At 42.5% G+C, this 24,478-nt stretch overlaps 1 protein-coding gene across 1 annotated transcript in view; it reads right to left on the bottom strand.

The window, feature by feature from the left end:
- The window catches only part of FASN (fatty acid synthase), an 85,088-nt gene that overhangs the window by 47,550 nt on the left and 13,060 nt on the right, over positions 1 to 24,478 (bottom strand). The window contains exons 10-20 of the mRNA XM_048817782.2: positions 24,095 to 24,284; positions 21,959 to 22,053; positions 21,384 to 21,518; positions 20,821 to 21,024; positions 4,335 to 4,450; positions 3,737 to 3,912; positions 3,220 to 3,411; positions 2,820 to 2,900; positions 2,534 to 2,719; positions 2,006 to 2,185; positions 1,550 to 1,753 (exon numbers count right to left, since the gene is read on the bottom strand). Of these exons, the coding sequence (XP_048673739.2) occupies positions 1,550 to 1,753; positions 2,006 to 2,185; positions 2,534 to 2,719; positions 2,820 to 2,900; positions 3,220 to 3,411; positions 3,737 to 3,912; positions 4,335 to 4,450; positions 20,821 to 21,024; positions 21,384 to 21,518; positions 21,959 to 22,053; positions 24,095 to 24,284 (1,759 nt within the window). The remainder of the gene's footprint in view (positions 1 to 1,549; positions 1,754 to 2,005; positions 2,186 to 2,533; positions 2,720 to 2,819; positions 2,901 to 3,219; positions 3,412 to 3,736; positions 3,913 to 4,334; positions 4,451 to 20,820; positions 21,025 to 21,383; positions 21,519 to 21,958; positions 22,054 to 24,094; positions 24,285 to 24,478) is intronic.

Raw genomic sequence — 24,478 nt, 5'->3', positions numbered from 1 at the left:
CTTCTTCCAGTCCTGTAGAGGCTTCCTGTTCCAAATAAGCATGGCAAGCAGAACTGCTGGAGGACAGCATCACTCATTACTTCCCACAAATGTTAGCCATGGGTCTTGGTTACTGTGTGGTCCAAGTATGTAATCCATACAACCCAGTTACATAAACCATTTCCAAATAGGAGCTCATTTTTATTGCTGATATGTATTGTGGTAGCAGCCAATCAAGATAGGGCTCATTGAGGTAGGCTCTGTACAAACACATAGTAAGACAGTCCAAGAGACAAAAAAACCCCACAGATGTGACCCCTTAGTGACGGGGGTTAAGACAAAGAAGTAGAGCTCATGACAAATATGTGGCATGTTTGTGCCACGTGTTTATTTTATATGATTTACTTAAATTCCTGTGTTTTGGGAGATTCTTTTGGGGTGTGGTGGAGGTACTCAAGATTGCAAAGAGAAAGAGACTAAGTTAGAGTAAAAGGAAGGGGGAAAAAAGGGAAAAGGGGAGAGATGAGAAGGATGCAAATCAGGGAAGTCCTGGCAAGAACTTCTACGAGCTCCCAGAGACCCTTGTTAAAAATCCCACCAACAATTTGAATATCAGATCAGTTTCCTTGCCCAGAAGACAAAAGATCACGGTCTCTGGACGCTGCTAGATCAGCCATGCCAGGAACACCTTCCCTGGGGCTCAGAAATATTCCTGAAGAACAAGGTTTTTGCCTTTTGTAGAAATATTCCAGGAGAAGGGGTAGGGCTGTCCTCCCTGGGTCTCCATCCCACCCCTTAATAGTCTGCTATGCTATGAGTATCCTCAGTAGATTTCTCCAGGAACAAAAGTATAAAAACAGTTCCAAAACATGTGCTCAATACCTCCTGGAGCTGTACCCTCCTTGGTTATGGTCAGAAGAGTATGTTTGTGCTTTAGGTGGGAACGTATGAATAAACGCACCTAACCCTCTTTGCAGGCACAAGAAGCAAATCTGCATTAAGATGGGTTGTAATAAGTCACCTGCCAATATTTGAAAAGTGATTGGGCTAGACTCCTCCCAGAGGTGTTGAGGGTTAATATACACCCTTGTCCACCTTCAAGGACAACTGCAGCAACTGCCATTCAACCTTGTGGAAGGGGAGGTATACCCCCACCTCCACCCAACTCTGGGAATCTTATAAAATTCCAGCTGGGACTCCTTTGAAGCCCTGCCGGTTGAGGATGTCTTGGAGAAATGCTGAATCAGCCCATCTCCTTGGTGCCCAAAGGGCTGGGTTGGTCAGTCGGTTGGTCTCCCAGCAGTCGTTCCACTGTGACTCTGCTTTGGGAAGACTTTCTGCTGCAATGGGCCACAGCTGGCTTTTGCCAGTGGAATGAATCACAGCCACAGTGTGCATGTCAAGGCTAGAGCAATCTGGACCCGTCCCTGCTTCTACTGAGGAAGACAAGTCCATGCTGTTCTCCAGGCAAAGATTCCAAGAGGCTGTGCAGGCACATACTCTAACCTCACAGGGAGCCCTTGATACCTGCTCACCATCATGTTATAAAGTGCTACTGAAATCCCTTTACCTTTGCAATGTTCCAAATGGGCACAAAGATGGGCCTCTGAAGACAAACAATCACTCTCAATATAGGGCACAAAGCAAAATTTTTCCAGAGTTGGAGGTCTCTGTTCCTGCTGTCGCCGAGGTGCCGCAGTAGCATGGAGCCCAGAGATCCGAACACCTCCTGCCATGATGTTATTGAGGCAACAGTCAACAACAACATCAAAAGCTGCAAGGCAAGAAGAGAACATGCAGATAAAATGTTGAAAGTGTCATATGAAGAGGCATTGCCGTGTTTAATATGGTCAGAGAGAGTAGGTCCTGTGTCAAAGTGCACAGTAGAAGGAATAGCAGAGTGGCTTGGAAACCCATAAGTCTTACAAGTCTCTCTTACTATTTTGGGCAGATGAAGCTGCTTCAGGTCATTTGGAGAGCCATAAAGAAGCTGGGAAAATTCCAGTTGTGGAAGAGGATTCATTACCTTCAGTATCATCCTTGTATTTGTGCACTCGCTCTTGGTGTAGTGACGGATCAATGCACACAGAGCGTATTCTAGTTGGTAAGCGGAGGCTGTGACCTGTCTCACCCAAGATGATCATCTGTAGCAAGGTGTCAAGGAAAGTTACCCAGTTCCCATTCCACAGGACTTTTCCTGTGTTCCCTGGGGAAGAGAATAAGCCCCATCAGTACTCTTTCACCCAGCAGAGATAGGAGAATATCTGCTTCAAAGCCAGATAAAATGAGAAAAATAAGATCTCTGTTCATCAACTGCACAGGCTCTGCTCCACACAACTATACCTGGGAATGCCACTGCATGCCTGCCCTGCCCAGGAGAGACCAGCCTCCTCACTGCTCCATCAATACAGTTAAAATATTCTTATCCTGGCATGCATATAGGCATGCCCACTCCATGACACTTTAAATACAGTCACTTTAACAAACTGATAACATTCATTCACACCATTAGTCATACAACTTCCTTGATTATCTTTCTATAGGAAAGACACACCTTCATTGTTCGATTCTAAAAGTCCCTGGAACGTTGGCCCATAATCATAACCACGCAGACGAAGCGCTTTGTAAATATCTGCCTTGGACAGACTGAATTTGGGTCTCATGTTTGGCTGGGTCTCCAAGTCAACTTGCTGGTTACGGAAATTATTTAGAGCAGTTTCTTCCAAAAGGCAAATTTTCCCTGACAGACACAGTATAGAGAACAAGAGCAGTCAGTGTTCAGACATATACAGCATGGGACTCTTCACAGTAGGCCAGGACAGCCAGAATTATCCACTTACCACTTACAGCCAGGTTTCCATTCCAGGACACTTCAAAACAGTGGGAAGCAGGCAGGAGTCTCACCTCCAGCTGTGTTGAACCTGCAAACAAACCCAGAGATTGCTGAAACGTGTGTTAGGGAGACCCTTCCCTCCCATGTTCTTCCTCATGCACTCCCTCCACTAATTGTCCCAAATTCCCTGGAATCTCCTGCTTTTCACGCTACCTTCTGCCCTACTATGCACAACATGGAACAGAAGACAACATGATATCCCACTTCAGGATGTGTAACAGGGTAAGGTGAAGTGTAATGTATTTGTTTCCTTCTCCCTCCCCACTGCCATGCACTCTTCCCTTCTGCCCATCTTTCCCAATCTTTACTATTCAGGCTTGAGACCCCAGATGCAACCTCTCCCTCACCTTTCTTGGAAAGGATTGTTGCCTGATGGATTGTAACCTCTTCAAAAATAACAGGCATTTGTTCCATGGTAATCCCCAGAGACCGTGCCAGAGTTCGCCAGGCTAGCACCAGGTACCCAGTTGCTGGATACAGGACTCTGCCATCAATGCAGTGACCAACCAAGTAATAATCGGAGGATTCAGAATCCATATCTGCCAGTTAAACAAGAAAGAACAAAAATTCCTTTAGAACTCCCAGGAAATGAAGACTTCAGAGCAAGGTAAGAATTTCCAGGAATTTCCTCACAACCCTCCTGGCCACATAGAGGTGTCAAAGCTGCTATTGTTCTGAACCAGGCCAACCCCCCAAAGTGATCTTTGTTCAGATCACTTCATTTCTAACCTCAAGAGCAGTTCCAGCCACAAAGTTAGCACACCCTCTTCATATGAGGCTTTGGAGATGCCGCTTAGAGGACTTTGCATTCCCATTTTGGGAACAAGAGAAACTGACGTAGAAGTGAGGAAGACTGGTACGCACCAATATTATAGACTGATGCTGATGAAGATCCCCCAGAGCCTGTGGGAAAGTCTTCAGCTTTTGGGACATCCCAAGTCTGGCTGTGGTCCCACAAGATGTAAGGAGATATTAATGGGGTTCCCACTGGGGCAGGATATTCAACAGTTGGGAACACATTATTTGAGAGAACATTTATTCTGGAAAGACAAAGGTCAAGAAAATTTAGTGATTTTAATACTGACAGTGGTCAGAAGTTATAAGTCTGTGGGATTCCTAGAGAAAGGCCGACAGCAAACCTAGCACCAGAGTACACCAGCAACAGTCAGATTTGCAATTATAGCACCAGCAGTCCACGAGAGGCAACGCTTGTATCCAGGAAGTAGTCCAACCTCCAGTTCCAGGAGTCCTCAGAATTTATCTACCCCAACAGTATCATTTTCTTTGCAATATAGTCTTAGGTCCGACTGTGGGACATCTCTTAATAGCAACAACATGACTATAGCAGAGACATGTTCCCTAAGTCCTTTTACAGGGTAACTAAGGGGCTGGCTCAATCCCTCTCAAAAGGTACATACCAAAGGATGGGACGCAAAACTCTTTGCTCTCAACAGCTCCTTACCCAGTTAGGTAGATCTTTCCAACATGTGTCAGGAAGAACTCCAGATTGTTTTTGTGCTCTCTCTTCATCAAAGGTAGTATGGTGCAGGTTGGTTTCAAACTTCTCCTCAGAATAGCCTGATCAAGCAGAGATCAAAGATCATGGTCAGAGGAATTCATTCATTTCCTGGTCTGAGAGGTCCCCCTGCCCTGCTCCGCGGGGTGGGTGGGTCTCATTACGTCTTTTGTCTGAAGATCGTGTACATTTGTTTGGCCACGGGAAAGGGAGAGAAGAAAAGGAGGAAGACATTCCCTTGAGCAGGGTCAAAAGCATAATAAGGAGAAAATCTACTTAATATCCCTAAAAAACAACCAATCCCCACGCTCCAGCATACTAAAACCCCACAAAGGATAGGTGTGCACTGCCCGCCGGATAGTGATCGATATATCGGGGTCGATTTATCGTGTCTAGTCTAGACGCGATAAATCGATCCCCGAGTGCTCTCCCGTCGACTCCAGAACTCCAGCGCCACGAGAGGCGCAAGTGGAGTCGACGGGGGAGCGGTGGCAGTCAACTCACCGCCGTGAAGACGCTTGCGGTAAGTCAATCTAGGTACATCAACTTCATCAACGCTATTCTCATAGCTGAAGTTACATACCTTACATCGACTCCCCCCCCGAGTGTAGACCAGGGCAAAGAAAGCCAAGAAATGCAAAAGAGAAGGTGGTAACAAACAAACCAAACAACCACATTTGCTTGGTCATGTTGTACAACTCAGGCATGCTGCGGGTGCGGTAGCACCCCTGGCTTGAAGTAGTAACAACAACAAAATACATGGTTTCTGCTTTCAGCACCCCCACTATAAAAACTGTTCTACTGCCCATGGCACAACCTGCATATTTTAATGAGATATTTTTTACAGAAAACAGTAATGTAAAGCTACACACTATCCAAGGAGAAAGGGTAGTAAATCCAAACAATGCAACTGAGTTAGTGTTGCTGGTACTATATATGGTAGCTTTTGTATTGTTTCACTGGGTTCAACTGTAGAAACTTAATGTTCCATTAACATTGTTGAATTAAGCCTCTTTCCCAGTGGCTGTATCTTTAAAAACCTCTTACCAAGCCTTCTAAACATCTGCATTACTTACATCTAATGGAATTAAAATCAATACATTATTGTACACCATGTTAAAAATGCTACTATCCTTGTTTTTCCTTTCCCTTGTCTGCTTGACAATTACCACCTACCTCTTAGTCATATTATACCTTTAATTACAAAGAGTTATAATCTACTGAACCAATCACAGTGTATTTTGTTCAGAAATTACCATCCACCAGCATGAAATAGAAACAATTGGTAAAATATTTTCTAAATTAAGAGGAGAAAGAGCTTGTCTTGTGGAATTTACAAGCACCACTGACTTTGCCAGAACAGCTTGCAAGTTCCTTGAGGCAAACACTGCCCCTTTAAACTAACTGTGCATGCATTAATAGTGCAGCTGATTCCTCAGATGGTCACATATCTTTGTCACTCTCCCACACAAAGGCAATAAATCTCTATGAGGACTAGTCCAGGCCAAGTGTTAAGCCCCAGCAGTGTTCGCTGTAGGCATAGGTAAAAGGTAGTTAGGATTTCAAATAAAAAATGGGGGGGACATACTACACAGAGCTGTAGACATTTTACACAAATTTTCAAAGTTTTCTCTGCTTTCAGGGTGGATACAAATCAATGATTTTTAAAAAAAATGAATAAAAAATAGGCTTTTTTTCCTCAAAAGCATTATATCAAAAAAAATCTGATCTAAAGATACATTATAGCTCAAAGATATCTCATCATGGAATAGGGATTATAAATGCTAATTCTATAGTATGAGACAATATATTAATGTAATCTTTAAGAAAAGTTTTGTAAATGAGTTTCAATAGTTCATGGATTAGGGACCCAATCTTATGAGGTTCCAGGGGCTTCTGTATAGATTATTTAGGTTAATCTTTCTATCTACCCAATGACTCAGTGCTCAGTCTAGAAGATACAATCAGAGATGCTTAGTTTTGCATTTCTCAAACTGTGGATTTGTGTCTCCGGAGAGAACATGCTTGTTAATACCAAAAATGTTTTTAAATAAATAAAATAAATAGAGGTGAGAAATAATAGACCTCAACCCTATCGTCTCTCTGAAAATGTGTGTACACAGAGTCAATCCCTTACCTCTCTCTCAAAGAGCAAAGTTTCAAAAAGTTCAATGAATAGAAGATTGTTGGGGGTGGAATAGATCTGGATAAGGAGAAGAAGTCTGGAGATAAATGTGAGAAGAGAGGGACAGGCAGTAGAAACAAAAGTGAAACTGTTTAAGCAGCATGTTCCAGACGTCTTGAGGTCTTTCTGAGTGTAGCCTTCATTATTTGAGATCTACCATACCATTCTCTCACTAGAAGGGAAAACCTATAATGGCAACAGGCCGTAAGAGCGACCCAGTTTGGGAATATTATAATGAAGTCCCTCTACCTGTGGGTAAGACAGGTATGCGTGCAAAATGTGAACAGTGCAACAAAGAAATGTAAGGCTTGGTTGCCCGAATGAAAACATCATGAGAAGTGTTCCTTCTCAGGAGGAAGCTGCATTGAAGATGAAAGGAACATGTCTGAACATGCAGGATCTTCAGGTTTGTAAACTTTTATTTCATACTTTCTTAGGGACTGCCTGTCTTCTTTCTGGACTATTTTTGAATTCTCATGTTTGAGCAAAAAAAAAAAAAAAAGTACCATAGAGTAACAGCTATCATTTTAGATGCAGTTGTGATAAAAAATAAACAGCTGAAATAGGCAGATCTTCCTTTTACAATTTCACCTTTAAAGTAGCACTGAGTGTCCGTGAATGCAATGGAGTAATACTAAATGAGACATATGGTAGTAAATTAAATAACTGGATTCTCCTAAACAAAATAAGTCAATGCATCCTCAACATACAGGATTCTGAAGACTATCCACCTTCAAGATCACCATCATTTTCTATAGTTTCAGAGTTAGTTGCCAATGATCGCGTTTCAGTCACATCATGTATGTCATATAGCCACAGTATATCACCTGTAGCCAAAAAAAAAAATAAAAAATCTCCATCATCCAGAAACAACCATAGATAAGTTTGTGGTAAGAACCAGCAGATTACAAAAAGAGGTAAATTGCTTGGTTTGTTTATGCAACAAAAAAACTTCTCCTTTCCATATGATTAAGAGCCCAGACTTCATTAAGACCAGGATACAGTCCACCCACAGAGCAGATGACACAGGCAAATTGCTGGATAAAGTGTATGAAAGAGAAATTGAGCAGTGTGCAAAAGGTCTAGAGTGTAACATTGTTAACCTCAGTCTTGATGGGTGGAGCAATGTCCACAATGATCCTGTTGTATGTGCTTGTGTGACAAAAGAAGAAGGGAATGTCTTCCTTACAGAAACAATTGATACATCAATTGGCGGCTGTGATTGCAGAGCCATTGGCCATTATCTTTGAAAACTCGTGGCGAACCGGGGAAGTCCCGGATGACTGGAAAAAGGCTAATGTAGTGCCAATCTTTAAAAAAGGGAAGAAGGAGGATCCTGGGAACTACAGGCCAGTCAGCCTCACCTCAGTCCCTGGAAAAATCATGGAGCAGGTCCTCAAAGAATCAATCCTGAAGCACTTGCATGAGAGGAAAGTGATCAGGAACAGCCAGCATGGATTCACCAAGGGAAGGTCATGCCTGACTAATCTAATCGCCTTTTATGATGAGATTACTGGTTCTGTGGATGAAGGGAAAGCAGTGGATGTATTGTTTCTTGACTTTAGCAAAGCTTTTGACACGGTCTCCCACAGTATTCTTGTCAGCAAGTTAAGAAAGTATGGGCTGGATGAATGCACTATAAGGTGGGTAGAAAGTTGGATAGATTGTCGGGCTCAACGGGTAGTGATCAATGGCTCCATGTCTAGTTGGCAGCCGGTATCAAGTGGAGTGCCCCAAGGGTCGGTCCTGGGGCCAGTTTTGTTCAATATCTTCATAAATGATCTGGAGGATGGTGTGGATTGCACTCTCAGCAAATTTGCGGATGATACTAAACTGGGAGGAGTGGTAGATACGCTGGAGGGGAGGGATAGGATACAGAAGGACCTAGACAAATTGGAGGATTGGGCCAAAAGAAATCTGATGAGGTTCAATAAGGATAAGTGCAGGGTCCTGCAATTAGGACGGAAGAACCCAATGCACAGCTACAGACTAGGGACCGAATGGCTAGGCAGCAGTTCTGCGGAAAAGGACCTAGGGGTTACAGTGGACGAGAAGCTGGATATGAGTCAGCAGTGTGCCCTTGTTGCCAAGAAGGCCAATGGCATTTTGGGATGTATAAGTAGGGGCATAGCGAGCAGATCGAGGGACGTGATCGTTCCCCTCTATTCGACATTGGTGAGGCCTCATCTGGAGTACTGTGTCCAGTTTTGGGCCCCACACTACAAGAAGGATGTGGATAAATTGGAGAGAGTCCAGCGAAGGGCAACAAAAATGATTAGGGGTCTGGAACACATGACTTATGAGGAGAGGCTGAGGGAGCTGGGATTGTTTAGCCTGCAGAAGAGAAGAATGAGGGGGGATTTGATAGCTGCTTTCAACTACCTGAAAGGGGGTTCCAAAGAGGATGGCTCTAGACTGTTCTCAATGGTAGCAGATGACAGAACAGGGAGTAATGGTCTCAAGTTGCAGTGGGGGAGGTTTAGATTGGATAATAGGAAAATCTTTTTCACTAAGAGGGTGGTGAAACACTGGAATGCGTTACCTAGGGAGGTGGTAGAATCTCCTTCCTTAGAGGTTTTTAAGGTCAGGCTTGACAAAGCCCTGGCTGGGATGATTTAACTGGGAATTGGTCCTGCTTCAAGCAGGGGGTTGGACTAGATGACCTTCTGGGGTCCCTTCCAACCCTGATATTCTATGATCAGGAAATGCACACACAGCAGAATACTTACAAGAAGTAGCAGTAAAAGCTATAACAAACAGTGAAAATAAATTCAAATGTCTAGTACGCAGCTTGGTCACAGACAATGCTGCAAATGTATCCAAGATGAGAAGAAATTATTTAGAAGAGAGTCCCGAGCTAACAACATACAGTCGCAGTGGTCATTTGATGCAACTCCTAGCCAAAGACTTCAGTGTTCCAGAAATAAAGGCTAATGATGTTGAAATTGCAAAATACTTCGGTGGTAACCACTTTGCAACAGCTGCTCTAAAAAAAGTGGGAGGAACCAAGCTAACTCGCCCACAGGATGTGCAATGGAACTCAGTAGTGCACTGTTTTGAGCACTATATCAAGAACTGGCCTAATCTGATGACAGTTTGTGAACAAAACTGTGAAAAAAATGGATGGCACTGTCACAGCCAAAGTTCTCAACATTGGGCTTAAGAGAAATGTTGAACACCTGCTGAGTGCCCTGGAGCCTATTTCTGTAGCCTTGAACACAATGCAGGGAAATCGCTGTTTTATTGCTGACGCTTTTGAAATTTGGAAGGAACTGAGTGAGATCTTCAAAAGAGAAATATACAATGACAGAGTTAAATTACAAGCATTAAAAAAACAAATGGGACAAGCACCATCTCCAGCTCATTGTCTTGCAAATATTCTCAATACTCGGTACCAGGGTCAAACTTCACCTGCTGAAGAAGAGGAGTTCGCTACGACATGGACATCCAGCAATCATCCCTCCATAATAAACTTCAGAGCTAAAGGTGAACCATTCAAGAAATGTAAGTTTGCTGATGATGTTTTAAAGAAAGTCACACCAGTGAACTGGTGGAAGTCACTTAAGCACTTGGATTCAGAGACTGCTGAAGTGATAATCTCACTTTTAACAGCAGTAGCTTCTTCTGCCGGTGCAGAAAGAATAGTTTCTTCCTTTGGACTAATTCATTCCAAATTGAGAAATAGTTTGGGACCTGAAAAAGCAGGAAAGCTTGTTTTTCTTTTCCAGATTATGAACAAACAGGAAAATGAAGGTGAAGACGACAGAGTTAGCTGCAGAAGCCAATGTTTTAAGTTTATCATGTTGACCTGGCTGACATAGTTGATTTAATTTTTTTTGTATTTAAAATATTTCATTTAACTCTTTTCGTTAAAAACAATTTTAACAAAAACAAACCTGATTTTAAAAAACGTGAATGTTTAACTAAATTCAAAATTCATATGCTTGTTTTGTTATATTATGTTTGCTGTTGAAGAAAAAAATCCAGACTACATAACGTTGTTGTTTTAGTTAAATAAAAAAATGTAAATGTTTGTCTGGTGATCTAATACAGCATGGCAAGAAAATCCTCCAAATATTAGTGATTAACCTGTTGAACTGGAGATAGTTCACCTCCCAATGACTTCATAAATATCTGCTTCAATTACCTTTGGTAAATGAAATAACCAATCATTCATTTTCTGTTATAGCTGTAAAACTAACCTGAAAAGTTTTCAAAATAAATCACTTAAAAAATGTATAGTACCTTCTAAAAATGAAACGTACATCTCCAAGTTGTGAAGAATATGTATTAAAGGTTAAATCAAACTGATTTAAAATCAAGATTTAAATCATAGAATCATAGAATATAAGGGTTGGAAGGGACCCCAGAAGGTCATCTAGTCCAACCCCCTGCTCAAAGCAGGACCAATTCCCAGTTAAATCATCCCAGCCAGGGCTTTGTCAAGCCTGACCTTAAAAACCTCCAAGGAAGGAGATTCTACCACCTCCCTAGGTAACGCATTCCAGTGTTTCACCACCCTCATAGTGAAAAAGTTTTTCCTAATATCCAATCTAAACCTCCCCCACTGCAGCTTGAGACCATTACTCCTCGTTCTGTCATCTGATACCATTGAGAACAGTCTAGAGCCATCCTCTTTGGAACCCCCTTTCAGGTAGTTGAAAACAGCTATCAAATCCCCCCTCATTCTTCTCTTCTGCAGGCTAAACAATCCCAGCTCCCTCAGCCTCTCCTCATAACTCATGTGTTCCAGACCCCTAATCATTTTTGTTGCCCTTCGCTGGACTCTCTCCAATTTATCCACATCCTTCTTGAAGTGTGGGGCCCAAAACTGGACACAGTACTCCAGATGAGGCCTCACCAATGTCGAATAGAGGGGAACGATCACGTCCCTCGATCTGCTCGCTATGCCCCTACTTATACATCCCAAAATGACATTGGCCTTCTTGGCAACAAGGGCACACTGCTGACTCATATCCAGCTTCTCGTCCACTGTCACCCCTAGGTCCTTTTCCGCAGAACTGCTGCCTAGCCATTCGGTCCCTAGTCTGTAGCTGTGCATTGGGTTCTTCCGTCCTAAGTGCAGGACCCTGCACTTATCCTTATTGAACCTCATCAGATTTCTTTTGGCCCAATCCTCCAATTTGTCTAGGTCCTTCTGTATCCTATCCCTCCCCTCCAGCGTATCTACCACTCCTCCCAGTTTAGTATCATCCGCAAATTTGCTGAGAGTGCAATCCACACCATCCTCCAGATCATTTATGAAGATATTGAACAAAACCGGCCCCAGGACCGACCCTTGGGGCACTCCACTTGATACCGGCTGCCAACTAGACATGGAGCCATTGATCACTACCCGTTGAGCCCGACAATCTAGCCAGCTTTCTACCCACCTTGTAGTGCATTCATCCAGCCCATACTTCCTTAACTTGCTGACAAGAATACTGTGGGAGACCGTGTCAAAAGCTTTGCTAAAGTCAAGAAACAATACATCCACTGCTTTCCCTTCATCCACAGAACCAGTAATCTCATCATAGAATCAAATCCACCCTGTCTGCTTTTGAGCAGAGAAGAAAGTTAAAGTCAAACCTCTGACATTTTCAGAAGTTTTCTTTTACAAGAATGTGTAAACAAGGCTTATTGTAGAATTTCTTGCAGTCTTTCCAAAGCAAAGAAGGGTGTGATTTATCTCCCCCGTCACCTTTTCTCTGCTTGTGCTGTCCTCACATAACCAGGTTGTAGTAGCTATGTAACAATTTTTGGGCAGTAGCTGGAAGCAATATTGCCAACACTCAATATTTAACAAATAAAAACAAAAAAACCCCCAATCGTTAGTTAGGTCCCCCCCTTAGTGTGCACTTGAACCATGATTTCAAGCTATTCTTTGGAACCATGAAGGTTAGAAATATATTTTTTAAATGAAAGTTGAGATTCTCATGTAATTGCATTAATCTGGAAGTTGGAGTTTTGACAAAACCACCAAATATCACAAGACTTGCAATAAAGTCATACAAGTTGCCAACACTGTGGAAGCTGTGGATGTACACATGTTCTTCATGTCCAGCATTCCCAGACAGAAGGCATAAGCCCTCACCCATAAGGGTCCCTCCTCAGCTCTTCATCATAGATCAATTTCAAACACCCTTGCAAGGGTTGCCCTGCAAAGCAGTGACAGAGATAGATGCAAGCCTCCATTAGGTTGAATTTTCAGATATACCTATGCACTGGGCCATTTAGCCTGGAGCTGGCTAAGTGGATGGCCTACAGGAGATCATAGGACCTGTACCCTAACAGGTAAACTAGAGCTTTGTGGAACATAGACTGCCTCTCCATGAAGCTCAGGACCAAGTTAGATTTCTCTTTGCTTACACTGAGATTTGTCGAGTGTGTAGTTTCCTGCCAGGAATGAAGTACACCAGTGTGAACTAGCAGACAGAGCACTGGACTGGAAATCAGGAAGCCTGGGTTCCATTCTTGACTCTGCCAGTGACATGCTGTGTGATCTGTGGCAAGTCACTTTATCTCTCCCAGCTGACCTCCTTTGTGAAACACCTGGAGATCCATGGATTAAGTAGTTTGTATCATGCCTCCTCTGCCGTCATACACTCTTATGAGGTAGTCATCCAGTTATGGATAGACATGCGTGCTTCTGCTGTCATAGATGAGCTTTAACCTACCATGCTGCACTCACAGTGACTACACTGCTGCTCCATTGAGAGGCAGGACCTTTGTACCAGTAGTAGTAATTCCTCACCAGGAACCTGAGGCACTTTGTGCTTTTGCTTTATTGACATGTGAGATGTGGGCATTTCAAAAGATCAAAGGCTATGAACCAGGCCTGAGGGTTGAGAATAGGGAATCTTCTCCCTAGAGAAGTTTCAGAGTAGCAGCCGTGTTAGTCTGTATTCGCAAAAAGAAAAGGAGGACTTGTGGCACCTTAGAGACTAACAAATTTATTTGAGCATAAATGCATCCGATGAAGTGAGCTGTAGCTCACAAAAGCTTATGCTCAAATAAATTTGTTAGTCTCTAAGGTGCCACAAGTACTCCTTTACTCCCTAGAGAAGCTGGCCAGAATTTCATTTCCCTTAGGAATCTCCTATATGTGGAGGCCCAAAAAGATAAAACCCTCTTTCTTTTACGACTAACTACCTTTTCTCCTGGTAAGGCTCTAGCACCACTTCTATGGCTCCCAGTTCAAGAGGGCCAAAAAAAAAAAAAAAAAATCACTGCTCTCAACAACATCTTAGGAGAGGAATTCCAAAAAAGGGAGCTTTTGAGCATAGCTAAAGGTACATCTGGCCACAATTTCCTTATAGGTTGCAGCTCTCAAATTAAGGCTACTGAGGAATACACCTTTCTTCCCAGCATAACCAGTGTGACAATACTCTGTCCTTGCCTCTGTGGGTCCCGTGTTTCCTGGAGGATTTCGCTAGCCTCAGAGGCTCACTGTGACCCTCCATGTAACCCTTCTCTCTCTAGAGACAAGGGTCACAGTCTACTGAGCCATTTTCATCATAAGTCAGTGAGGGAGGTGAGGAGAAGTTATCCTTCCTTGCACAGTCTCTGCTCTCCCAGTCTCAATGATCAATCAGGGGGCAAAGGTGGGGGAGGAGGGAGAGCCCAGGTCCACCCTCTACTCCGGGCTCCAGCCCAGGGACCCTATTGGTATCAGCTATAGTAGCTGACCTTTTAGAAACATGACATGTACAATTCCCTGGGCTACTTCCCCCACAGCAGTCCTCACTTCCTCAAGCTCCACTTCACCCTTACCTCAGGGCTTCCTTCCTTGTGCCTGATATGGTGTGTACTGCTCAGTCTCTCCAACAGCGGAACTTCCTCCCACAGCTCCTGACATGCGCACCCATCTGACTGGCTGGGAGGCTTTTAACTAGTTTCAGCCAGCCCCTGATTGGCTTCAGGTGTCCCAATCAACCTAGCATTCTCCCTGCCTTCTGGAAAGTTCTAAATTGGCCCCAGGTGTCTTAAGTGACCTGGAACAGCTGCCATTTCACTTATCCTGGCACCAGGGATTTATTTAGCCTGGAGCTAATATATCTATCTCCCACTACTTTTCTATAGCCATCTGGCCTTGCCCTGTCACACCAGTCATTGGATCCTTAACTCTCCAAGGGTCAAAGACACCTTCCTATCTTTAGACTTTCCAGGTGCAGTAAAAGCCACAAGAAGAAATGGTTACTTATTGTAACTGTGGTTCTTTGAGATGTGATGTATGCCATGTATGCCATTTAGGTTACTCACAAGCAGTATCCACCCCAAGAGGCAGAGCTCAAAGTCTCTGGATTGCAGAACCACCCTACCAAAACTAGCATCAGCCCTGGAAGATAGTGGATCACAAGCTAAATATGAGTCAACAGTGCAACGCTGTTGCAAAAAAAGCAAACATCCTTCTGGGATGTATTAGCAGGACTATTGTAAGCAAGACACGAGAAGTAATTGTTCCATTCTATTCCGTGCTGATTAGGCCTCAACTGGAGTATTGTATCCAGTTCTGTGTGCCACATTTCAGGAAAGATGTGGGCAAACTGGAGGAAGTCCAGAGTAGAGCAACAAAAATTATTAAAGATCTACGAAACATAACCTATGAGGGAAGATTGAAAAAACTGGGTTTGTTTAGTCTGGAGAAGAGGAGACTGAGAGGGGACATGGTAACAGTTTTCAAGTACAAAAAAGGTTGTTACAAGAAGGAGGGAGAAAAATTGCTCTTCTTAACCTCTGAGGATAGGACAAGAAACAATGTGCTTAAATTGCAGCAAGGGAGGTTTAGGTTGGACATTAGGAAAAACTTCCTATCAGAGTGGTTAAGCACTGGAATAAATTGCCTAGGTGGGTTGTGGAATCTCCATCATTGGGGATTTTTAAGAATCCATGCAAGGGCTTTCAACTTCTCTAGAGAAGGCCCTCTATTTTTTGCTCTTGCAGCTTGAAAAGGAGGCAGAGGACCATAGGTCAAAAGCCCCAAAATATTAAGTACTGAACCCTGAAGCTTTTCAAAGGAACCTCTGAATATCCCAAGATGTTGCTATTCCTGAATTAGGGTTATTAAGAAGTAGAGCCATAACAGAGTGGGCTAGTTCCTGTTTCTCAGAATCAAGAGGACCATAGCACTGGACTGCTCCGGAACGTGGTTCCTGCAGCACCAATATTCATTCTTCCATAGTACATAAGGGATAAAGAGTCTAGAGACACTCGAACCAGCACCTGGTAATCTAGGGGAGAGCAGCCCTTTGGAACGGTTGTCCTGGGATCCCAAGAGAACCTCAGAGGAACAGACCCCAAAAGGAAAGCCCCTTTTTCTTTTCTGCTTCGTGGGACTTCCAAGAGCCACTGGAACTATGAAAGGTGCCTTCCTCTGCACCATCTAAAGATCTTAGGTCCACAGACTCTGGAGGGAGGGTGGGGGCATTATGACAAGAGAACAAACTCTTGAGTTGAATTTCTCACCAGCCTTCAGCACAGAGGGAAGCTCAGCAACCACAACTCACACTTGGGGAGATTTTAAGACTGAAAGTCTTCCTGTGTCATGCACTACCACAGCCTGAGAGAAGAACACCTAGGATAAAGAAGAAGAGTTGAAGGGGGCAGATTTATCCCCTTTGTGTTGAACACTGGCCTTCATGGCGCGTGTGCCACCCTAACTGCCAGCTCTGTACCTATGTGGCTAGACAGCCAACTCCTGGATCTGTCTGCAGAGGCCTATGTAACTGGAAGCAAGCTTAGGGAAGCAAGCTTAGTTGAGATCAAGTGGAGGTATCCATTGTCACACCTGAAAACAATTATGACCCAAATCAGCCGTGAAGACTAATCAGGAAAAGGGGATATTGTGAGTTGTTTAAGAATACTTTACTAGATGCCCATGTGAAAGACTGACAGTGTCCTGTAATATCTTGAACAAACCTTATTGAATTAAGATTAACTTTACTGCATTATGGTGTTAATACCTTTGGGTTACACTGAATTAAAAATGCAGCCATGTACGTTTGGTTGTGGCACTGTAAGTACCTTCTCTAGTAGGGAGTGTGATGCTAATGAACTTCCTCTTATTAGCCTTTGATGCCACCTCCCTGTGGAAATATGCACATATAGTTCAAACTGGATTCTCCAGAGACCAACAAACTTGGTTAAAAGCCTGGGTTTTAAGCTGATGCAGGGTCTTCTTCCTAATTCAACAAAGGGATAGGACCCCTGGTCCATGGAGGGCACCAAGACTTACAGGAGGGTTGGAAGAAAGAACTTGGCCTACTGAGGCCTCAGAAGACTGAGTGCTTGTTCTGAGCTGCAGCTTTGATTAACTTGTAACTGCAAAGAAATCCCTAGGGTGGGATGATTCCTGGTAAGTTTATTAGCATGTGGGTATGTTGTTTTATTGTTTTTAAATATGGATTCTCTAATGCTTTTTTACCTTAAGAATAAAATAGGCTTGCTTAGAAAGAACTGTGTCGTAATTCGGATCTGAAGCAATCACCCTAATCAGCCTGAAGCAAAAGCAAGCATGTGTGTTTAGGCAGCCTGTCTTTGCTGGGAAATACATAGTGAAGGCAGGAAACTGTGCAGCTTGGATATACTCCCTTCTGACCAGGGTGAGATGTAGTCCTCCATCCAAAAGAGGCACCGGTTGGGAAGCTGGAAGCCTGAGAGTGGGTGAACTTGCTGGAGCACTGAGGGGAAATACACGTGTAGTTGCTCTGAACTGGGACAGCCCTAAAAAGCCACAATCTCACAACTAAGGAAGAAAGCTGTGCTGGTTAAAAAAAAATCACTAGGTTTAGAGGGCAAGTGAAGGCAGCTACAAAAAATAAAACAAAATGTAAGAAAGGGGAAGTTGATATTAACAAATAGAAATTGGAAGCTAGGAACTGTAGAAAATTGATAAGGAAAGCAGACAAACGGAGAAGTCTGTGGCCAGCAGAGTTAAAGACAACAAGGAGGACTTCAAGTATATTAGGAACAAAAAGAATACTAACAACTATATTGGTCTATTACTAGATGGAAAGGGTAGAATTATCAGTAATAATGCAGAAAAGGCCAAAGTGTTCACTAAATATTTTTCCCCGTATGTGGGGGGAGGGAAGAGAGAAAAAACCAAAATCATCGGTGGGCTTTTTGATGTAGTCATATAATATCATATCTTTCCATTCCACTAGTATCTCAGGAGGATGTTAAACAGCAGCTATTAAAGTCAGACATTTTAAAACCAGCGGGTCCAGATAACTTGCATCCAGGAGTTTTAAAAGAGCTGCCTGAGGATCTCACTGGACTGTTAAATGTTTGGTTTTCAATAAATCTTGGAACACTGGGGAAGTTCCAGAAGAAAGCGAATGTTGTGCCAATATTTTAAAAGCGTAAACATGATGACATGGGTAATTAAAGGCAAGATTTATCTTGCCCAGGGTCAATGTCAAGGAGATTAATGAGATAATGGAGGGTAATATAATTAATGCCATTCAACATGGGTTTATGGAAAATAGATTCTGACAAAGTTATAATCTCCTTTAAAAAAAAAATCAGGACTGGTTGATAAAAGTATTAGTGCTCATGCAATACACTTAGACTTCTGTAGGGGCATTTGACTTGGTACCACATGTCTCAGATTAGAAAACTAGAAAGATATAAAATTAACCATGGCGTATATTTAGTGGATTAAAAGATTGTTAGGTCTCAAAAATGTAATTGTAACCAGGGAATCATCATCAAATGGGTGTATTTCTAATGAGTTCCTGCAGGGATTGGTTCTTGGCCCTTCACTATTTAACATTTTTAATCCATGACCTAGAAGAAAACAAAAATCACCAATAAAGTTTGCAGATGACACAAAAATTGGGGTAGTGATAAATAATGAAGGACAGGTCATGGATTAAGAGCAATCTGGATTGCTTGGTAAACTGGGCACAAGCAAACAATGTGTTTTATATGGCTAAATATAGAATATAGACCATACTTACAGGATGGGGGATTCTATCTGGGGAAGCAGTGGAGGAAGTTTATTCTTGGTGAATAAACAACTGAACATGGTTTCATAGTACAACGCTGGGTCAAAAGAGCTAATGCGATCCTTGTATGGATAAGCAAGGGAATCTTGAGTAGGAGCATAAAAGTTGTTTTACCTTTGTATTTAGCAATGGTGTGACTACTGATGGAATACTGTGTCCGGTTCTGGTGCCCACAATTCAAGTAGGACGTTGATAACTTGGGGAAGGTTCAGAGAACACCCACAAGAATAATTAAAGGATTAGAAAAACATGCCTTATAGTTAGATGGTGCTCCTTGAGTCTATTTAGCTGAACAAAGAGAAGGTTAAGGGATGACTTGATTTACAGTCTATAAGAACCTATAGGGGGAACATATATTACTCTTCAATCTAGCAGACACAGGTATAACACAATCCAGTGGCTGAATTTGTCTAGACTGAACTTCCAAACTGGAAATAAAAGTGTAAATTTTTAACAGTGAGTAATTAACCATTGGAACAATTTACCAAGGGTCATGGTGGCTTCTCCATCACTGGCAACTTTTCAAATCAAGGTTAGATGTTTTTGGGAAGTTCTACAGTCTGTGTGAAACAGGTGGTCAGACTAAATTCCTTCTCACCTTGGAATTTATGAGTCACCCAATGCTTTCAAATGCTCTTAACTTTCTGAAATATTTCATTTTAGTTTAAAATTTCTCTACATCTGGGCTGAGCACCACGGCAATAACTTTTAGAAAGCTGAAGTGAGTTTTGCCCATTTTTGAGTTATGTCGGGTGAAGTAGTAGATATATTTTTGTACACTCCTAAGAAAAAATGGCTGTATTTTCAAGATGCAACTTTCCACCTGACTAGTCCTTAGAGTCCTTGTCTCTATTGCAATTTGCGATTTGTCTTCTCCTGCAAAAAAATCTCATTGATTTCAACAGCATTACCTGCAAGGAGTAAGGTGAACAAGATCTGGCCCCAGAATAATGAAACTCAAGTTTATAGGAACATAAGACAATGCAAACTCATAATATCAATGTTAGCTGAAATGCAGCATGGGAACCACAAGGCATGGACTGGCTGTATGGCCTTAGACAAACCATTTAGGCTAACATTTCCAGGAAAATCCACCAATTTTTAAGCTAATTTGACACCTAGGCATTTTCACAAGTTGTGAGCATCCATAACTTAAGCTGAAGTCAATCAGAGCTATGAATACACAGCACCTTGGAAGCGAGTGGGGAGGAAATGAGACCTGACAGGTCTCAAATGAGAGAGTTACCCCAAAACTGATGTCCTCAAAATTAGTGGACACTTTTGAAAGTGAGAGACTTTTCCTTAGTGTTTCAGTTCCCAACTGCTATCCTCCCGTAAAAAATTAAAATAAGTACTTATCTTCCTCGCTCTCAAGAGCGATGTGAAGTTTAGTTAGCTAACATTTGTACAGTATCTGGAAGATGCAACATTACATAAGCACTACGTATTATTATTCTTTGTAACATAGGTGTGGTATTGCATTGCTATCCTTACACTGTGTATTTTAGTTGTGTATGTTTTTGGTTTTTTTTTTTTAAAACACTATGCAGCTGTGAAAGTGAGCAATTAAATGAAAGGGATTAGTGTTGAATTATCTTGATAGAGTAGTTTACTCTTTCTAAAATAAAAGGCCCAAGAGAAATTAGATACAAGCATAGAGAAGATTCAGAGACAGGTGTGGATGAAGTGATTCAAGATCTAAGAAGAATTCCTCTATTTAGATACTTATATGGCCCTCATCACCATGGTATCCAAACAGCTATCAAGTACTCTTAGACAAAAAAAAGAGTGACACTTTCTGATCTCCAGCATTGCTTCTTGCTGTACACTGCAAGCCTCCCATTCAAGTATTGGCCCAGCCTGATGGTGTTTAGCTTAATAAGATCTGACAAGATTACAACCCAAGGTAGTAAGACTTCAGGCTCTCTTCCCTACTGCTATACTTCCCACACACACTGTTAGATCATCCAAGCTCCTAGTTTCTCCTACTCGTTCACCAGTTCAGACAGTTGATTCTGCATGCCTGTGTTGTTCTTCCCCCGCCCCCCCAAGTAATGTGCAAAGGCAAGTATTTGGATGACTTGACTGTGTGGGTGGGGATGTGGTATGGAATATGTTGGGACACGTTGATTTTTAATGCTAAATCAGGGAGACTAGAAATGGCTGGGCAAGATGTTTTCAGCGCGAGATAAGCTAAGATGTTCCGTGATTCTTCGAACCTTCCCAAGTGCAGTACCTGTAACAGGGCATGAGGGGCAATCTCCACCACAACAGCATTGTCTGGAACATGCCTCAGACCTTCCTGGAACAGCACTGGGCTCACCAGGTTGTTCACATGGTACTCGGCAGAGGAATTCTGAGCCAGCTCACTCTGCCACTGAGACTCAGGGATGGAGGTGCTGATCCAACGGGCTGAACGAGGCTTTGCATTTGGAATTACCTACAATAGACCAACAAGAAAAAAAATATATAGATGTCACAGGCCAAGACCAAAAAACAAAAAAACAAAACACAAAACAAAAAACACCCCACAATGCTAAAAAAACCAAGCCCCAGGCGTTTGCATGAACCACTTTTCTCAGCTTGTGAGCTCAGGCTTCCTCTTGCTGGACGTCCAAGGGCTTCCAACTACCTGTTCCACAGAAATCCAGCAACTGTTATTGCATGCAGCCCAATCTCTTCTAACTCTCACACATGAGGATCTCCTTTCAGCCCCTCTCTCCCACAGCATGTAGGATGCTAGTCATGGCTCCTTTTATCCACAAGCCCCCAGCATAAGCCATCACTCAGGGACATTACCTTCTGCAGGGCATTAAGTAGGACTGGTGCAATAGACGCCATGTAATATGAATGAAAAGCAACGCCAGCGCTGCGCACCTCCTTTGCAAACACTCCTTCCTTTTTCAGTTTGGCTACAAACTCATTCACAATGTCCTAGGAAATGGGATAGAATTGAGCAAGAATTATTATTTCATGGAGTTTGGGCATCCAGCTTTCCTCGGTCATTAGCCATTTGATGAGGCTCTATGCTCCCATTAAGTGGTATCACTGCACTCCCCTCATATTCCTCGTGTGAAGGTGATGCAACATCCCAGTGAATAGAATACTACTGAAATACAAGATCACATGTTTTTTTTGTTCCTAGTCTGCAAGACGCAACAACTCTGATTCCCATCAAGTAGCACTTAAGTGTTTAAATTCAGATGCAAGAGTCAAGTTCCCTCCCCCTACTTTGGTTTAACCTACTACCCTTCTTTCACTCCTGGGGTTCATGGTGTAATTCCAGTAATGGAAGACACACCAGATGGAGCCCCAGTTTTCAGCCTTGGAAGGCAAGGTCTCTTAGGAAGGCAGGTTTCCATATGTTTGCTCACCTGAGGCCCTGAAACAGTGACAGTGTCTTCAGAGTTGTGACAGGCAGGTACCACGCCAGGAGGACAACGACGCTTACATTCCTCCCACGTCAGACCTGCAGAGGAAAAATCCTCAAGATGATTCAAATGTTCCCAGGAAAAATTATGCAGCAGCTTATGTAGCCAGGTTAACCCCAGAACTCCTGACAGTACGGATTCTGACTACCCTGCTGGATTCAAGATTTTGGGAGACGGATAATCCTACAGTCTTGTCAGGACCCTACGGTTTTAGAATGCTGACCCTCACTGTAGTATCTGAGCGCACTGGAGGTGGCAAAACTGACTTTCATGAAAAAAAAATCAATCCCTAAATTTTGGGATGAAGTTCTTGAAGTCCATTATATCCCTCTCCATGAAGAATCAAGTCAGACAGAGCTCTGAATTGCTTATGTAAAACCCTCAAGATTCCACCAGCTATCTGCTTTGAGATTACAGACAGAAGGATCAAAATTTCATCCCCGTGATAGGGAAAATGACAGAATTCTAATATATACTTTTCATGTAAACCTCAGATTTAGACAAAAACTTACACTATCTGAAAAACCTATTAAAAAAGAAAATCTCCCTCTAACAGTTTACCTTGTCCTGAGCAAGGAATGCCATTCTTAAAACTGGAGAGAATGGTCAAATTCTGCTCATTTACAGTCTTTGTGAAATTAGGGTATTGCCATTGAAGTCAAAAGTTTCTATGGATTTAAGCTAGTCTCTGAGAGTAGAATTTGGCCTGGATCTGTCACATGGGTAAGAGGCAATGGACAAAATCTGAACTCAAATTCTGGTTATGAAAGATCTGACCTATTATATGCAGTGACTCCCAGAAATGATCAGTGATAAGTAAATGACTTACATACTCATTAGCAAGCTAAAGAGAATTCTAAATGAGTTGGTTCCCAGTGGAAATATCATAGAAAGTGAAACACTAGAATTATGTCTGTAGCAAGTAATGTATAAATGCTTTAGCCCCCAACACAGCTGCCCCAATCTATAATTTTTGGCTCCTAACTTGAATATTCGTGGTTATCAAATAAGGTGTTCATGAAATAACAACAAGAAAATAAAAATAGCAAAAGCTTTACTTGTAACCAATAGAGAAGTTGCCAGACCAGACCAGACCAGAGTCTGTGTAGTCCAGTATGAAGTCTGACAGTGGCCTGAGGACTGGCCAGTTATGGAACAACATGCCCACAGAGGAAGTTTCTTCCTAGCACTGCTGCCCTCCGCATCAGTTAAGGTTGGCTTATGCCCTGGAGTAGGTAGGTTTATAGCCCTTAGGATAAAATTAACTCATTATCCAGATTATTAAAAAAAAAAAAAAAAAGGTTAATTTTTTAAAATCCTACTAAGTTCTTGGCCTCAAATGAGGTCTTGTGGTAGTAAGTTCCACAGGCCAGTTATGTGTTGCGTCAATATATTTACTTTTATTTGTTTTAAATTTGTTACCTTTTGATTTCATAGAATGTCTTCTTGTACTTGTATTATGTGAAACTGAGTGCCCAATTTACCTTCTCTAGGAGATCTGTTTTGGTTCTTGAAGCATAACAAAAAAGCCACCCTGTCCTTTTTTTGTGTCTTCTATAAATTAGACTGTCCTAACCTTTTCACTCCATCATACCAAAAAACTCCACAAACCAATTCTTCCGGGCTTCTAATTATTTGTCACCCACCTATCTCTGAACCCTCTCTACTTCTGCTTTTGAGAGAGTGACAAGAACCAGGCAGTACTGCAGGTGAGGGGTTACCACTGATTTGTATTATAGTACTTCTGGTATTTTCTAGCCTTTTTTTGGTTTGTTTTTAATACATCCCAACATGTAACCAGGAAGATGAACACGTTGTCAAATTATGACCTATAAGAGTTTAGAAGTATTGGTGATTTTTTAAAAAACTGAACAGCTTTAAACAAAGATTTCTCTCCCCACCCACTTTCCCCACTGTCATGTCAGACAGCCCAAGTTTACAGCCTCTCATGGAATCAGTTTATTACAATTAACAAACAAGACAGGAGAGAGAGAGCAAGCGTGCATGCATACGCGCGTGCACCCATGCATGTACAGGGATATTAGCCACCTAGGAAATGATATGCTCCTAGCTACCTACCAACAGCAGCCATTCCTCCTGGGGGTAGTTTGGCCTCTTTGATGCACCGCCCCCTCCAGTAGGCAGCAAGAATGGCCTCTTCATGACTTAAGGAGTTATCTGCATAGCCACAGGCCAGCTCTCCTACTGAGTGACCAACAATTCCATCAGGCTGCAGATCCATGGCCTTCAGCATGTCGATCTGCGCAATCTATGAGGAAAAACAGTATTACCAACGTCACATCAGATGCCATACATCTGGGATGGTCGTGATAGGCATATTAGAAATGCCAAAATAGGCTTCCCTCCTCAGAGCAAAGTCCTTTCCTAATCTTACTGCTGCTTCCTACCCCTCACCTCCAAACAGAGTTCTGGCCCTAAATGGAGGAAGTGGAAGGATCCAAG

This window comes from Caretta caretta, chromosome 14 (genome assembly GCF_965140235.1).
Source record: "Caretta caretta isolate rCarCar2 chromosome 14, rCarCar1.hap1, whole genome shotgun sequence".
In the NCBI taxonomy this organism is placed as follows: domain Eukaryota; kingdom Metazoa; phylum Chordata; order Testudines; family Cheloniidae; genus Caretta; species Caretta caretta.
This window is presented reverse-complemented; position numbering and strand designations above follow the sequence as displayed.